General features: G+C 37.1%; 1 protein-coding gene across 1 annotated transcript in view; it reads right to left on the bottom strand.

The window, feature by feature from the left end:
• Nucleotides 1-447: 447 nt before the first annotated feature.
• Nucleotides 448-17,823, bottom strand: part of LOC138710793 (forkhead box protein O-like) — a 384,845-nt gene continuing 367,469 nt past the window's right edge. Inside the window, exon 2 of the mRNA XM_069841911.1 lies at nt 448-501. Within this exon, the coding sequence (XP_069698012.1) occupies nt 463-501 (39 nt within the window). The 3' untranslated portion in view covers nt 448-462. The remainder of the gene's footprint in view (nt 502-17,823) is intronic.

The following is a 17,823-nucleotide window of genomic DNA, read 5'->3' as shown; positions in this document are numbered from 1 at the left end:
TGGCCATGTTAATTATGACTAAGAATGTGACGTTGCGCCGTAGCCTGTCTTTCTCGTTAGCCACGTTCCTGTTACACATAAAATGTGACTTTTTACCGTTTGCAGCTGCAATAAAACCGTGGTCACATCAAAGAAAGTTTGCAAGAAAATCAAGACCATTTATTGCTCACGTAAGAGAAGACGAACATGGAAGACTAAAGGCTGATTCACAATAAACCGGGAACGGAGACGACACCGAGAATGAGAACGGAAATATTGTTAAAATAAATGTATTTAAAATTAACTATTGTGAATGCTCACATTTAAATACATTTATTTTAACATTATTTTCGTTCTCGTTCTCGTTGTTTCCGTTCCCGGTTTATTGTGAATCAGCCTTAACACTCAAGTAGAGAACACATGTTCTATATCATGTAAATCTGTAAGTCAGCTGTACGAGTAAAACCGGTACTTACCTAGCTCTCAGGAACTAGAGTATAACATCAAAGAGAATGTAATTACCTGAAACAAATAAAGAATAATTAGAAAAATTAAGCCCATAGGGCAAACAGAATAAAAGAATGTGAAAACAAAGCATTGAAAGTAAAGCGGCTAGAAAGAAAGAAAGAAAATGTTTTATGAACTGCACCACAAATTCTATTGTGCAAGTAATAGGGGACAATATTCATAGCGGAAAAAGAAATTCAGGTAGACTGGAGAAAATGAAGGATGTACAGTACATTACCTATACCAGCTACACAATACATGGAGGCATTTCCCTGCTGAACAAATAACGTTATTATTACACAAGTTTCGCCAATCATTAAGGCCTATTGTGTCTGTTAGGCTGAAAAGCGTTCCTTTTAAAATGTTTCTGTGCATGTGATCATTATCTCTTCAGTCACAAGTTTAGTCTGAACTGTAGGCCTAATAGACTAGAATCTAGAGATGGATCATCGATACCTTTGGTACATTGTTTATTATCGACACTAATAAATTCACCATAATAAAGAAGTTGGAAAATATTCGAAAACTTTAATCTTCGTGTTGCAAGATTTTCAGAAATGGATTTTAATCAAGAATTTAAGTAAGCAATCACGTTTATTTATTGACATGTTTTACTGTTTTGATGTGTAACGTCTATAATATACGACCTACACTAATAGAAAAATAGAAGGATTTTGTAAGAACGGAAATTACACTTACGTTGTCATATTAGATAACATTGAGGAGCAAGGTTTTTAATAGGCAGGTTTGGTTTTGTCTATTATCGACGCTCCCAGTTCAATGCAGACTTGGACTACCCATACCCAACGTTGTCGGATGATAGAATGCACTACTGAAACTTGAAAGTCACTAATAATTTTCTCTCTTTTTTCTGCCTTCCTTTCTTCCATTTCATGGCTAAGAAGTGATACTTCTATCTATAGAAATGGTTATTTAACTACATTATTTCGATTATTATTATTATTATTATTATTATTATTATTATTATTTTGTTCACAAAATTGGAAAGTTAACCAGTATTTTGTCCTCGAGTAGAAAGAAAAGCAGGAAAATATATAAAACGTTTGTGTAGTTTGAGAAAAATTAATTTTTTAAACAGTTGTTTAAGGCTGAACTCACACGGACCACAGCTTTGCGATTATATTGCAGTTTTGTGTGGTTGTGCTGTCGGCGGAACCGACCATACGCTACCCACTTTTTTGTGGTCGCTTTAAGTCCATATGACCACAGACAACCACACCACAAGCTTGGAATTGGAATGGAATGGAATTTAACTGAGGGGGGTACGGATGGCCCAGCACTGCCACCTATTGAGATCTATTGCGCTAACTCTCGATATCGAATGAGTTGCAAGTCACAGATCCCCTACGCGCACCGCCCTAACCGGTCCCTACAGCCGACAGAATCCATATACCATTCCTGCTTCGGCAAATTCCCCCAAGGCTCCCCTGTCGGTCCGAGGCGAAACTCCTCCCCGAGTAGGTCCGCCTCGGGTGCCATTGCAGAAGCCATCCAACATCGCTGAACTACATTCCACGGAGGCCGGTCGAGAGAGTCAGCAGCTTCGGGAGGCGCGCCGCAAGCTCAGTACCAACACAAAATGTGCTATTTGCCGTCGGCACTGTCGTTTCCAAGTTCTGTGGGTGATATCGGCCACTCATTGCAACAAACGTCGACCTGACTTCAGTTAGTAATCCGTGTGAGTTACTATCATCTGTTTCCATACTAATTCCTGACCGCCCACAAGTGAAGCACTGTTTTGTGGTTGTGGTGTGGTTGTGTTGTATCCGTGTGAGTTAAGCCTAATTCACCTGAAAATTTACAGATATGAAGCATCACTTCTTAGCCATCGCATTACTAGTCCGAATATTTTGTTTAATGAGTTAACTTCACTCATATATAAGCTGGAAAGTTAACATTAAAAGAAGGAAAAGGTTTGGAAGACGAATCAGATGGAGAAGAATAGGAATAAGATAAGGAGGAACATTGTCCAACAAAAAGACAACAGAAAAGAACAAAATTCCATGGTTTGAACTCTGAATCATTCAGACTATCTAGACAGAACATCGCCTTGAACAGGTCATGACTGCTTTGCCCACTGGTGTCCTATTCACTAATAAATGTAACCAGTGCAATAATAATTATGCTCCATTTTACCGTATTTTCTCGAATACTCAGCGTATTTTTTTCTCCGAAATATACAAGTATTTTTACGATGCGCGGCTTATTCGAAATTAAGTTGCAACATTGTCCGATTTCCTCACGCCTAATTCCTAAGTTAGTAGCGCGGGTATTTCAATTTTAACATTGTTAAATGGCGTTTGGATCAGTAGTACAAATGTCAGAATAATCAGCTGGACGTAACAGAGGACGACTGTGAATGGAAAAATACGAATGAAGACGACTGCCTGGGTGATGACGAAAACAGCGCAGAATGAAGAAGTTAATAGTGATAGCAAGTATTTACTGTAACAAACCACATAGTATCATACAAAATAAGGGTAGTTAATTTACTGGTGCGTTCTATTAATACTGCAGGGTATCGTGTAAACTGCCGATTAAGCAAGAAAACTGTCATGCGTTTTGTTCCAGTATAAAATTTATTTAACATTATTGTTAACTAAACTATATTTGTTTAATTATTCTTAATTTTTCGTGAATACAGTGTTGTTAAAATTTTATTTTTGTATTTTTTTTTTCACTCTTTCAAAAATGGGATGCGCGACTTATTCGAGGGCGCGGAATATTTGATAAATACGGTATTTTGTTATGACACGACGCTACTTATGTCCGCTATTAGGCTCCGGATACACTTCAAACTATTGACTTTCTGCGCACTTTCTCACATTTCTCTATTTTATTCATCAGAGGCTTCTGCGATCTGAAGATACGTTGTCCTGCGTAGACATATTCAGTTTCAATCGATAAGTTTGCCTGTAGAGACATCTGTCCACAAGGGAACTAGCACGGTGAGAAACTGTTGACCGGTAAACTTTCTCTGGAAACTCTTTTTTTCAGGGACAGCGATCTTTTACTCGTAGTAAATCTACCACACGGGACCACCGGTTGTAATTTCAATCCGAAGAAAGATGCGCTAATATTTTTATTACCCCCTTAAAAATCCAGCTGCAGATCTAGTGGCAAGCACGACAACCATTAGACCACCAACAATGATTTCAATGCGAATATAGTCCTAAAAATCTTGTATGAATGAATTGCTTGAAGCTCTAACTCCTGTGAAGTTGGGACAACACTTCACGATCTGCATGCCTTAATATCTACCAGGGACTCGTTTAATTACATTCAGTTAACCTGTGAGCCGGTGCAGTGCCCACTCACTGGAGTCTGCTTCGTTTAAACTGCTCGGCCGTGGGACAGCCTCCGCTATAGCAGCACCTATAAAAGTCCTCCCGTGTGTCTGAAGCTGTCACCACTCTTTTATTGTCACCTTTCCCAGATGCAGCTGTGAGTGTTCTCAATTACCCACCCCCTCCGTCCCACACAATAATTTTAAAACGCCGGGGTGCGTGACGCAACAGCGAGTGCGTACTGTCGTGTGCAGCGGGACGCGCGACTTGCTGTACAGCATCCGTCTTGTCCGCCTCAGCTGACGATACCCGCCCATGCAAATATTTTATGCTGCACGTTTTTCACCATCATAGTCATAAGATCACTGCCTTAAGCATCAGTCACTATTGCCCTCGTTAGCGTTGTCTTCTTCACCATTGCCGTCGTAACCATTGTTGCTATCGTCATCGTGTTCTTTCGCGTCACCCTTATCGCAGCCATAATCGTCGTGAAAGTCATCGTCATTATCTTTTTCGTCAACTTCTCAATGTCATAATCGTCATCAATATTATAAGATAACCATAACCATCTTAACTACCACCAGAACTTATCATTATCTTCGTCGGCGTTGTCATTATCGCCGTCTTCACTACTGTCGTCATCTCACTATCGGCATCTTGTTAGCATTGCTGCTATTAGGTTTCAGTGTTGCCAACACATAAATTCTATTCCCGTCAGTATAACACCTGGAAATCCGTCAGAATCCGTAAAATATATATATAAAGCAAATAATCAAAATAATAATTCGTCAACATCTAACTTGATTACGAGGAAATCTGAAACAGGGGATTCTTAAACATAGCATGGAACAGGCAGGGCTGTTCAAATAAAAAAGTAAAATCTCCCAAAAATTAAACAATTAAAAATGACAGCAGCTAAAAAAGTAAAAAAAAAAAAAAATGATGTAAATCGTAATTTCCGCCAAAAAACCCGTCACCCGTCAAAGCCATTTTTTTCCCGTCCGCTACGTTGAAATTCCGTCAGTTTTGAAGGAATTCCCGTCCAGTTGGCAACACTGTTAGGTTTGTTTCTGCCATTGAGCTCTATACTGTTGAGATCACTGGTTTCTGCAGCAGTTTTCAATCGCCATGAGCATGCGCACATCGACTTTACTGTTCGTGCAGCGATAACTTCAAACTCTGACCACTTGCTGATTGAAGTCAGGAGTTCTTGCATCATATCAAACCGTCACCAAATCATTTCCTGACAGTCAGAAAAATTTCCGGATCAAGAACAAACCAATCTCAAACAAGAGTGAAGCACTCTCATGAAACTACAATGGACTGGCTACAGATGTACGTTTTGCATTTACATATAATATTTTATGTTTTCCATGCTTATCTATATTAGTTATTAAAACATACTGTGAAATTTAATATCATCTTCAATATTATAGTAAATTATTCTATAGTACATGAGCGTTCGTGCAGAGATGGTTTCAAACCGATCATCACTGATCATACGCAATAGCTGAGATTGGAACAGTTTTCAAACAGTTGTCAAACCATCACAAACTCGCTGCAGAAACAAACTTATCGTCATCATGATCTCTTTCACTGTCGCATCGTCGCTGATGCTGTCATCGTTACCATCAGCACTGTCATTATCGTCATCATTGTTCTCATCGCGATACCGTTATCATGATTACAATTATCATCGTCATTGTTACATTTGTCTTCATCGATGTTACCATTGTCGTTATTGTCATTACCATTTTTATATTCATCGCTATTGTTATCATTGTCATGATCGTTGCTACCTTCGTTGTTATAGTTATCACAGTCGTTATAGTTCCGCTATCGCTATCGTTATCATCGTATACTGTAGTTATCATCACCGTTATTATTTCAACCGGTTATTTATCAACTACTGCGTTATTTTTTAGCATCGATGAAATTGCTGATAGCGAGATGGTATTTGGAGAGATGAGGCCAAGGATTCATCATGGAATTACTTGACACTCAACCGCCACGGTGACTAAATGTTAGCGCGCTGGACTTATAAGTCACAGGGCCTGGATTCAAATCCTTTTCAATCCATCCTGAATTTATAAATTGTGTTGGACAAGCTAGTGGCCCAGGCAAGGCGGAGGTTTCCTTTGGGTAAACCTGTTTCCCTGTGACATCCCAACAATTCTTCAATATTATCATTATCATCATCATCATTATTCACTACGACTAACCGTCAATGGCGCACTCTGGATAGTCTCTGGCAAACTAAGTGGTCTAAGTTTACACTTCTTAGCACCAGGCAACAATGGTAAGTTAAGGGCTCTACCACTGTACAAACTTACCTCACATTTGCCATACAGTGGGGAAAACTTCGAAAAAAACCCAATCAGATAATGAGTCCAAGAGGGAATCAAACTCAGATCAAGCGCTGCTTCGGATCGGTAGGCAAATGCGCCACCACCTGAGGCATGTCTTTGGCTCCATTATCGTTAACACCGTCATAACATCGTTAATTTCATAACGATTTTACATCATCGCCATCATCAGAGCCATTGTTGTGACTATCGTCATTATAATCATCTTCATTATAATCCAGTGGTTGTAACCATCGAACTAATCACTAGTAGTATCTATCGTCGTATTCTTCATCAACATATTCGATATTAACGTTGTCACCATCGTTATAGTCATCGTCACTTTCATTATATCATCGTTATTATGACGTAGTTGCCATTATCGTCGTTATCGTTATCTTTAACGTCATTTCCATAATTATGTTCATCACTGTCGTCGTATTCATCACTATAGTTGTCATCGTTGCAATTACCATCGTCATCACCGACGTTATAGTCAACATTGTCGTCACTATCTTTATAAACATTCCCATCGCTGTTGTAATTGAAGGGTTCAGAGCCATAGTGGACCAAACGCCATTTATTAAAAACGGAGAAAGCAAGGATTAAAGTTAAGTGAATACCGTAGTTTAATGAAGATTGGCATCATTTAGTTTGAATGTGTATATTTCATATTATTTGCTATATGTTTCGATTGAATTATGGTGATAACTTCATTTTAACCCTTGTTTTCTAGGGTTGCCGTCGTAAGAATTGTCATGTTGAAGACCTATATTTTCAAATAAATAAATGCCAATTTTTATAATTTCATTTTATTCAATCTAAGGCAGATACATCAACATGAGCATATCATACCACAGTAAATGGATGTCTTAGTTTAATTCATTCGTGCGCCAAAAGATGGTGTTGGAGGTATCTCAACATACATTTTCCAATGTGTTTTTCATTCATATCTCGGAAACTTGTTCTTGGCGCTTAGCTCCTTTGAAAGATGGAATGATGTCGTCGTAACTTTCATAAATATCCACAATAACATTATTAGGCTGTCTTCATCGCGACGCACCTACTTAGTCCAAAAACTTGGATTTTAAGAAAATTATTTATAGAAGTGAAAATGTTAAAATTAAACAAGAAAAAGAAATAAGAAATTATCCAAAACTGAAAGTGAAAATAACTGAAATAAAAAATAGACAAATTTACATTTATTGTTAGGGTAAAATCAGAAGAAAAAGTGAAATTATAAACTTTTGATAACTGTAGGTTTTAAGTAAAATCTTGCAAGTTTATTTTTTTTTAGTTATACTTATATTTTAGGAACTTAGGGAATCAGAATCAAGAATTTCTTTCTATCCTTCATCACAGAACGTCATTATATTCATCCTCCTATACAGTATCATTATCTCGTCTTTGGAATTCTCCCCAGTGACAACAGGGATTGCCGGACGCTATCGAAATTAAAAATTAAGTTAGGAAACCATTTCTTGTCTAACGAAATCCTTTGTATAATCATTTATTATTGTATTTCTTGTTTACATTGTATTAATTGCCCTTTCTCATTAAGTTAATTACATTAATAATGTTGATATAGATCTTAAGCTTTGTTTAATAGTAGGTTATACAAATTTACAATTCTTAATGTTTTTGTATTAACTTTTTGTTTTGTGTTAATGTCATTGTAAACATTGTGTTCTTTGTTTGAATGAACGTTATATATGTACACAGGGTGTTTAAAAAATACGGGGCATAATTTCAGGTATATATTTCCCACATGTAGACAATCAAAATGGTTCATTACAACATGTGTCCGGAAATGCTTCATTTCCGAGTTATGGCCTTCACAACATTGAAATTCACTGGAACGTTTTTCTTTCCGCATGTCGTTGTCATTACAGAAGATGTTCAAAATGTCCACCTCCTGCTTGAATACAGACCTCACATCGATGTCTCATTGACCTGCGAACACGATCCCAAATTCCAGGAGTATTGCGTATGTCCTCAGAACATGCCACAATTCGATTCCGAAAGGATTCCAAATCAGGCACCGGAGACGAATAAACCAATGATTTTAAATGGCCCCACAAGTAGAAATCGAGAGGGTTCAGATCAGGTGAGCGTGGAGACCAAGCAATTGGGCCACCTCTACCTATCCATCGATCACGAAACCTTCGATCCAAGTACCGGCGAGCCGTACGACTGAAGTGTGCAGGAGCGCCATCATGCAAGAAGTGAATGTGTTGACGATTGATCAGTGGAGTGTCTTCTAAAACATGAGGTATGGTGTTTTCCAGGAAGTTTGTGTAAGCCTGCCCCTTAAGTCTGTTTACAAGTACATGGGGTCCAACTAATCGATCACCAATGATACCGGCCCACATGTTGAGGGAGAACAGCACCTGGTAATGAGATGGAACAGTTGCACGTGGGTTTTCATACGCCCATACATGCTCATTGTGGAAATTTGTTATGCCAACTCGTGTGAACTGTGCTTCATCTGTAAATAATACTAAGGCAGGAAAGTTCGGATTTACACCACACTGCTGCAAGAACCACAGACAGAACCTAACTCGTGCAGGGCAATCTGCTGGTGACAGGGCCTGTACACGTTGCAAATGATTAGGATACAATTGATACTCTTTCAACAGTCTCCAGACAGTCGTATGAGGAACATTGACTTGCAACGCTACCCTTTGTGTGCTGATAGAAGGAGTCATGTTCACAGCCTCCAGAATCTCCTCCTGTACTTCTGGAGTTGTAGATCTTAGTCGTCCCCTTCCCAAACCAGGAGAGTTAAATTTTCCATACTCGTACAGACTACCGTACAAATTTAATGTCTTCCGATCTGGACATTGTCGCTGTGGGTACCTCTCCTGGTACAAACGAGCCAGCGCAGCATTGCCGTCCGCCTTCCGTACATGAAGTGTATCTCTGCCAGCTCTTGATTTGAATACATGTCGCACAGTCTAACGCCTACACAACACTGAATGTAACCTTCGCCTCGGAATGAACTGTCAGAGTACCCTCTTAATGTCTCCTTTGACGGCAACGACCTGCGGAAAGAAAAACGTTCCGGTGAATTTCAATGTTGTGAAGGCCATAACTCGGAAATAAAGCATTTCCGGACACATGTTGTAATGAACTATTTTGATTGTCTTCATGTGGGAAACACATACCTGAAATTATGCCCGGTATTTTTAAACACCCTGTATAGGCCTATATAATAATAATAATAATAATAATAATAATAATAATAATAATAATAATAATAATAATAATAATAATAAACAGTGGCGCAACAGCCTTTGAAGGGCCCAGAACGACCAGCCGGCTGCTCGCCTCACATTCATATGCCGAAGCAGAGGTGGACGATCGTCCAATCAGAATGGAAATATCGTGTGGTTAGCACGATGATGCCCTCAGCCGTTATAGCTGGCTTTCACAACCGCAACCTATCGTAGCTCCCCAAGTGCATCACGATGCTGTGTGGGCACCGGTCCCATATACTGGCCGAAATTTCATGAGAAAACTTCTTCCCCCATGAGGACTCGAGCCAGCGTGCATTCCGTAACACGAGTCCTAGACAGGATGCCTTAGATCACGACGCTACGGTGTGGGATATATATTTTTTATAGTGGCGTGGAAGAGAAGAGATATTATTATTATTATTATTATTATTATTATTATTATTATTATTATTATTATTATTATTATTATAGATTTCATACTTCTCTTCCACGCCACTATAAAAATATATATCCCACACCGTAGCGTCTAAGGCATCCTGCTTAGAACTCGCGTTACGGAATGCGCGCTGGTTGGAGTCCTCATGGGGGAAGAAGTTTTCTCATAGATTTCAAAAAGGCGTATGACTCGATTAAGAGAGAAGTTTTATATGATATTCTTATTGAATTTGGTATTCCCAAGAAACTAGTTCGATTAATTAAAATGTGTCTTAGTGGAACTTACAGCAGAGTCCGTATAGGCCAGTTTCTATCTGATGCTTTTCCAATTCACTGCGGGCTAAAGCAGGGAGATGCACTATCATCTTTACTTTTTAACTTCGCTCTAGAATATGCCATTAGGAAAGTTCAGGATAATAGACAGGGTTTGGAGTTGAATGGGTTACATCAGCTTCTTGTCTATGCAGATGAAGTGAATATGCTAGGAGAAAATTCACAAACGATTAGGGAAAACGCGGAAATTCTAGTTGAAGCAAGTAAAGCGATAGAGTTGGAAGTAAATCTCGAAAAGACTAATTATATGATTAGGTCTCGTGACCAGAATATTGTACGAAATGGAACTATAAAAATTGGAGATTTATCTTTCGAAGGGGTGGAAAAATTCAAATATCTTGGAGCAACAGTAACAGATATAAATGACACTCGGGAGGAAATTAAACGCAGAATAAATATGGGAAATGCGTGTTATTATTCGGTTGAGAAGCTTTTGTCATCTAGTCTTCTGTCAAAAAATCTGAAAGTTAGAATTTATAAAACAGTTATATTACTGGTTGTTCTGTATGGTTGTGAAACTTGGACTCTCACTTTGAGAGAGGAACATAGGTTAAGGGTGTTTGAGAATAAGGTGCTTAGGAAAATATTTGGGGCTAAGAGGGATGAAGTTACAGGAGAATGGAGAAAGTTACACAACGCAGAGCTGCACGCATTGTATTCTTCACCTGACATAATTAGGAAGATAAAATCCAGACGTTTGAGATGGGCAGGACATGTAGCACGTATGGGCGAATCCAGAAATGCATATAGAGTTTTAGTTGCGAGGCCGGAGGGAAAAAGACCTTTGGGGAGGCCGAGACGTAGATGGGAAGATAATATTAAAATGGATTTGAAGGAGGTGGGATATAATCGTAGAGACTGGATTAATCTTGCTCAGGATAGGGACCGATGGCGGGATAATGTGAGGGCGGCAATGAACCTCCGGGTTCCTTAAAAGCCAGTAAGTAAGTATTATCGTTATTATTATGACTAGTTAGTGTAAGCAATGAAAAATATTTTTAGATTTAATGGAAATTAGACCTATAAGGGTCGGCTGATATGAATAGTATAATACTCGTATATTGGTCATTTTTAAATGGATTTTTATTTTAAGAGTTAGTGCGAGTAATATACAGTACCTGAGAAACAAGAATGTAACAGGACCGCCATGAACTAGTTTCATAGATCTACGTATGTGTTTGAGGACAATACATATTATATTATAACTGTCATCAGCATCATAATCTTTGTCTTCGTCGATTTAAAATCAGAGAAGCCAATAATCTTGAACATGATCCTAACGCTTGATTTAAATTGAGTACTAATATACTAGTAATCGACACGAAATATAAACACCGAAAAGGAATTCAATTTAACTATCTAAATCTGTATGCGCAGAGCTAGGAACTTGTGTTTGCTGATAATTCTGGAACCAAGTTGTAACAAGATACTAAACATACGTAAATACTTACATCAGCAATTCGTTCTGACGATAAGAGACTTGACTTACTAATCGAATTAATCGGCGAATCAGTATAAATAGAGATCAAAAAGTTTATCGATCCATTAATCTCGATAGCCTGTCATAAAATCCAAATTATATCAAGAAATATGCCAAGGCGAAGACACGTCCCCAATAACAAGAGAATGCATGTTGCGCTATCTAGTTACGTAATGCTCTTCTACAGTATAGTCTCTACAAATAATATAGAAATATAATACCAACACTAGCAATAAGGAGCCATTTCATACTTCACGGCTGTAATTTTATTAGCTCAGATGTATTTCTACTCTTATTGTTGAACGTTTTGCCGGCGTTTTTGAGAATGAGAATAGAACAATCATGAAAATAATACCACAGTCTAGTATATACAGTCACGAAGCTCAACACGTAGTAAATATGCATCCATAGATAGTTGCTAACCACTAGGATCGCTAATATCGCCTCATTACTGACAATGCGAAATAGTACCGGCACAGTCTATTGTTCCTAGCAACCTCACAACTCAAGCTTCGCGACTGCATATACTACACTGTGATAATACTATGGCAATCTGACCACGGAAATGTTACTAGTTTCAAGTGATGTCATGAAAAACAATTGCAATTTAACTTATTTAGCTATATGTTCCACAAATTATATCCCTTGTATCAATTAAGAAGAGATTAAGGAACAATTTATCTAGAGAAAATCAAAACTCGAGTGGGATTTAATTGACTATTACACGATTAGAAGAAAGTATATAACGATTAGAAATAAAGTACTCTAATACAATAAAATATTAATTGACTTATTAAAATAGGTACTAAACTGTCTTGAAAATGTATTATTATACTATCTCAACATTACAAATATTCCACTAGATGGCAGGAATATGTTAAGATCAGTTGTTCTCTTGTTACCAGTTGTGCCAACTATACAATTTTCATTGAACTCTATGGTTGATTACTAGTTAAGAGTGATTTGTTGATTCAGTTTCATTTTTATTAAAACAGCCGCATTCCACTTCAATTATCAATATAATATATTAAACAATCTCAGATATGTGACTGTCCATTATCTCATACAGCAGAATATACCATAACCTAAATAATATAAACAAGATAAATTATAGAATATTTTAATTGAGGATGATGAAATAAACATTATCATTTTAGAAGGTATAATTATTGAAAATACAATTTTGGCAAACAAAGAAACAATTAATGCTACGGGGGTGATAAAAACAAACAAATGCTAGGAAGTGATAAAAATTTTAGGATAAGCAACGATTGGTTGAAACACGTTGTTCCGTACCGTTTTATTAGTTAAAAGTAGTATGACATGGTAAAAGTGTAACAGTCAAAGTAAAAACTGCGTTCTCTTCAACAATGGAATTCTCACTACTCTTTATTACTCCCACATGCTGTCTGAGGTAACTTGCTTTAGTATATAGATGATCCAGAGTTAAAGTGGACCGAGTTCATGCGTTTCACGTTTTAAGATGAGCATTCCAGTTACATGTCTGGAACGCTCTGTTTTTATTTCAATAGGCAATTTCGTTTTTATTTTCAATTCTTACTGCCAGACTTCTTAAGAACATTAAGAAATTTCAGTATAATACATTACTTTAAACTACAATTTTAAATGCACATCTCAAAGACTTGATTCATTTTAGCGATCAACCTCCCTATTATAGTATGTGTAAAAATAAAACCTAAAATGACCTAAAATGTAACTATTAAAATTCTCTCTTTTTCACTGGTGAAATTCTTTAGAATTTAAGAATATCTAGTAATGGTACTTTCAAGATACAAATGTTATATAATATTTGTAATCAGTACTGTGGAGTAATGAAGTAGAAGTGCCCAAGAAGCTTTAGTGGCCACAATAAATTATTGGTATACAACTAAAGAATATATTCATAAATTTATTATTGATCAATAGTTTTCTGTAAAAAAAAATACAGATTTAATAAACTAAAAAATCGACGAAGAACAAGAACGAGAAGCCAAAGAAACAAAAGAAGAAAAAGGAAAATAGGCCGAAGAACAAGGGACGAAGGCGGCACAAGACACTACGAAGACAGAAAAGGTGAGAAAGGGACTGAAGTAGCGAAGGAAGCAGAAGAAAAAGCGTAAGAAGCAAAAGGAGACGCGAAAAAGGCGGAAGGAGATGCGTAGGAAGCAGGAGAAGAAACGAAAGGGGGTTGGAAGAGGCGCAAGAAGATGAGTGAAGTGGGCAGGAAGAGGAGCGAAGTGGGGCAGGAAGAGAAGCGAAGAGGCTGGACAGGAGAAATTAAGAAGGGAGAGAAAGGGTATGGAGCCGAAGGACATGAGGTAGAGGAAGCGAATGAGACAAAAAAGAAGCGGAGGAGTCAGAAGAAGAAGAAGAAGAAGAAGAAGAAGCAAAGGATGCAGTAGAAGGGCGAAAGAGGCAGTAGAAAACTGGATAGCGATGGCGACAAGAAATATATGCAAAGAATGTAATGAAAAAGAAACAAGTTGTCTAGTATCGTATTTCACTGTTTCATTGTACAAAATAAATTGTTTATGGACTTTGCATGTAGGTCTATCATACACTTCATGTGCAATGCCATAACAATGAAATGTCCAACACAGTGTCATTAAAATGAAACGATGTAAAGTGTTACAAACACAAATAATAATGAATTGCCTGTTTGAGGCAGTCGCCAGTCACTGTGTTACAGTGAGTCATGTTTCCACGCGATCAAATCCTTACCAAAGTAAGACGGGTTTGTCTACGTATTGGGAGCAGCGTAAGGAATATCTTCGTCACTGGACATTTCAGTTCTTCAAATTTTTAATTTAAACTCTTAAACACAGAACACATAGATATAAATGTATCCACTTTTACCACCTCTGACCGTTTGTTACAACTGTGACTTCCAAAATTCTACTTTCAGAAAGCCGAGTTGTGAATCAATAGTGTTCTGGTGGGCGACTACATTCTGCTTCAGCATCTTCACAGAAGAAACGTTTTCTATTTCAGATTTGCACGTGTTCCGATAGCATATATGGCATTTGCAAGAGAAGCAATGACGTAAGCCACAACCGTGAGAGTATTGCAAATGAAGGGTACGTAAAAACATCTGATGATTTTATTACCGCCTGAAAAACAATTACATGCGTGAACGGTGCCACAGAACAAAGACAGTGCGATAATCCATGTGGGAAGGTGCAATGTCGGCATTCCTAAAATGTATGCGTAGGAGTCCTTTTGCTGCTTCTCTTTTCTCGCTGTTAAATTGAGTATCAATATAATCATAATCTACCTTCAAAGATTAGGCCCTTTGGTCAGTTCATTTTCAGTTTGGTATCGTGTGAAAATTACGAACTAACAAGAGATATTCTCAAGAAGCGAACTCTCTATACAGTAGTCATGTACGAGTATTCAGTACGGTGAAAATCCAACCCAGAACAATAATATAAAACAAGAGACACCTCTCCAGTTTTTATCGGAGGGGCACCACCACCACCACCACCACCTAGACAAATGTCCGTTCCAGCTTCCGGCTTCTTTGTCCTCTCTGTTAATCTTCTTTTTCTTTTAGATTATTCATTTTCTGTATATGCTGTCTTCCAGTCTCGTCAGTCATGTTCTATTTTACTTTAGTCTTCTTCTGGTCCAGAAAAAGGTGGTGTTTTTTATGTTGCCCATTTCCCTCTACTATAGGCACCGTGCAAGCTCCTCTGGTGGCTGCAGGACAGCAGCGATAGAGTTATGCTTGAAGCGTATGAATGTACTTTAACGTCTCAGGTTAAATGATTAGAAATATGGATAATCCTAAAAAGCGGAAAGGTAACACAAATTACTGTGTTCTTGGGTGCAGTAATTCTTATAGGAATATTCATTTCCAAAACAGAAAAATGAAGCGGAACGACGTTAATTGTGGATCCAAGCGCAGACGAAAGTAAGTAGGCTACACTGCTTGTAAATAATCATAGTATTATTATATATTAATGTAAAAAATAGAATGTATATGTTATATTATGTTTATAAATAATCATTAAGTTAACAATGACGGGAATTTGTAATTTCAATTCCAATGCTGTATATACTATTATATTTAAAAAAAAAAAAAAACATAGTACATAATTGCCGAGTTCTTTACATATATATACAGTATAATGTATGATATTAGAAACAGTAATATATATTTATTTTTAAACGTATTCATATCGATATTTAATTCTTGACTTCAAGTGCTTATGGTTCACCTTGGGAACCAACAGAGTTACATTTTTACACTCCTCTAAAAGTACTGAACTTTCCACTGCGTCTATTAAATACGTAAAAACTGGAGAATGCTGGGTTTGCAGTGAAAGACCTGCCCTTGGTCAGAACACTATGAATGAACGAACCTATTCTTATTAATATTACAACTTTTTATCGGCAGAAAGCCGCATGTAATTTCTATATCACACATAACTAGTGAATGAATGCTAGCCTGTAGTTAATTAGGAATTGAGACACTGCGCGGCGCCACCAGTACGATTTCCAGACCCTTGCACGGTGCCTATACAGCGGCATGAAATAGTTTCATGTACGATTTTCAATACACAATAAGAAAAATATTTAAAATTTGGTATAGTGTCACACTCAAGGGGATACAGAATTTTCTATATTGACAATGCTAAATTATGTCGCACATAAATTGTCGAAGCTGGACAGCTGAATTTTTTTACAGCTTATATACATGTAACTTGACTTTATGCTAAAACAGTAGTTTTTCTTTAATTTCTTTCCTTACCAAGAAAAAAATTTCCCCATTATCATATCTTTTCGACTATTTTCAGCTACATTATCCCTTAACATCGCCAAAATAAAGAAATAAATTAAAAACATTGTTTCAATACATACAAACTATCCAAATAAACCATTCCTGAAAATTTCAGTTTTCTATATTAAACAGAAACTGAGAAAAGGTTTTTTTTGTGTAAAAAAACTTAGGGAGAAAAAGAGCTGAAACGAAACACAGGCAACTCACAGGTAAATACATGTACGGTCACATGGACTAATTCTAGTATAATAATAATAATAATAATAATAATAATAATAATAATAATAATAATAATAATAATAATAATAATAATATTATTATTATTATTATTATTATTTTTCCTACAAAATCCGTAGTTTTTTGGAAAATAGACGTTAAAAGTAAAATTTGTATACCCCTTCTAAGAAAACCTAAAACTACAAATCCGTAATTTTTTGGAAAATAGACGTTAAAAGTAAAATTTGTATATCCCTTCTAAGAAAACCTAAAACTTTTAATGGATATAATACTATTTTAGTAGACAGTTATATGCGATATATCAAAATTTTCATCCAAAATCCAATTCCATTCCTCATTAACTTGCGTAGCAAAGGAACCTAACGACGGTACCAACTCCTACTCCCCCCCCCCCCCAAATTTCTTTCAATGGCTAATAGTCTACGCCTATAATGTAGGCGTGTTGGGTATCTTTTTCAGACACTACAACTAGTAGAAACTTTATCAAAATATTAAGTTTCTCGGTCGTGAATACCAAGGCAATAACTCTAGATTAGGTAACGTTGTTCGCACAACCGCGAGTATAGATTAAATGCTTGTAGGCGGCAAACAGTGGGCACAGGTGGCAATACTTGTTTATATAATCAAATGTTCGGCGGTTGTACAATATTTCTTGTCTCATAGAAAATACACTATTTTTTTCAACATAATCCCCTCACACTCTAAGACATTTCTTCCGCCTAAGGTCTAGCAGTGCGACACTATTTTTTTTTTTTAATCTGCGAAGAAATCTTCTATGGCCATCATTCCAGAACTATTTTTCTTAAACTTTGTCCGTCAAGATGTTCTTTGAGTTTGAAAAATAAAAGTAGAGCATGATCAGGGGAGTAGAGGGAATGTTCAATAAATTCAAATATAACACTGTGAACTGCATTGATAACATTGAAACTTTGGTAGGAGCGTTGTCTTGATGGAAAGAGAATTCCGCGAGACATCAATACTCTTCATTTTTCTTTACCGCAATCGCGTAGACGAGTGATTAGTCCACAGCCATCTGACGTCTTTAAAACAGTCAACCATTAAAATACGAGTATCTATAGCATCCCAGAACATTGTGGCAATAATATTTCCGGTTGAGGCCTATACTGGATCCCGTCACCGCCAATCCATGCTTTGAATTTTAGATTCTGGATTAAAG

This window comes from Periplaneta americana, chromosome 12, assembly GCF_040183065.1.
Source record: "Periplaneta americana isolate PAMFEO1 chromosome 12, P.americana_PAMFEO1_priV1, whole genome shotgun sequence".
In the NCBI taxonomy this organism is placed as follows: domain Eukaryota; kingdom Metazoa; phylum Arthropoda; class Insecta; order Blattodea; family Blattidae; genus Periplaneta; species Periplaneta americana.
This window is presented reverse-complemented; position numbering and strand designations above follow the sequence as displayed.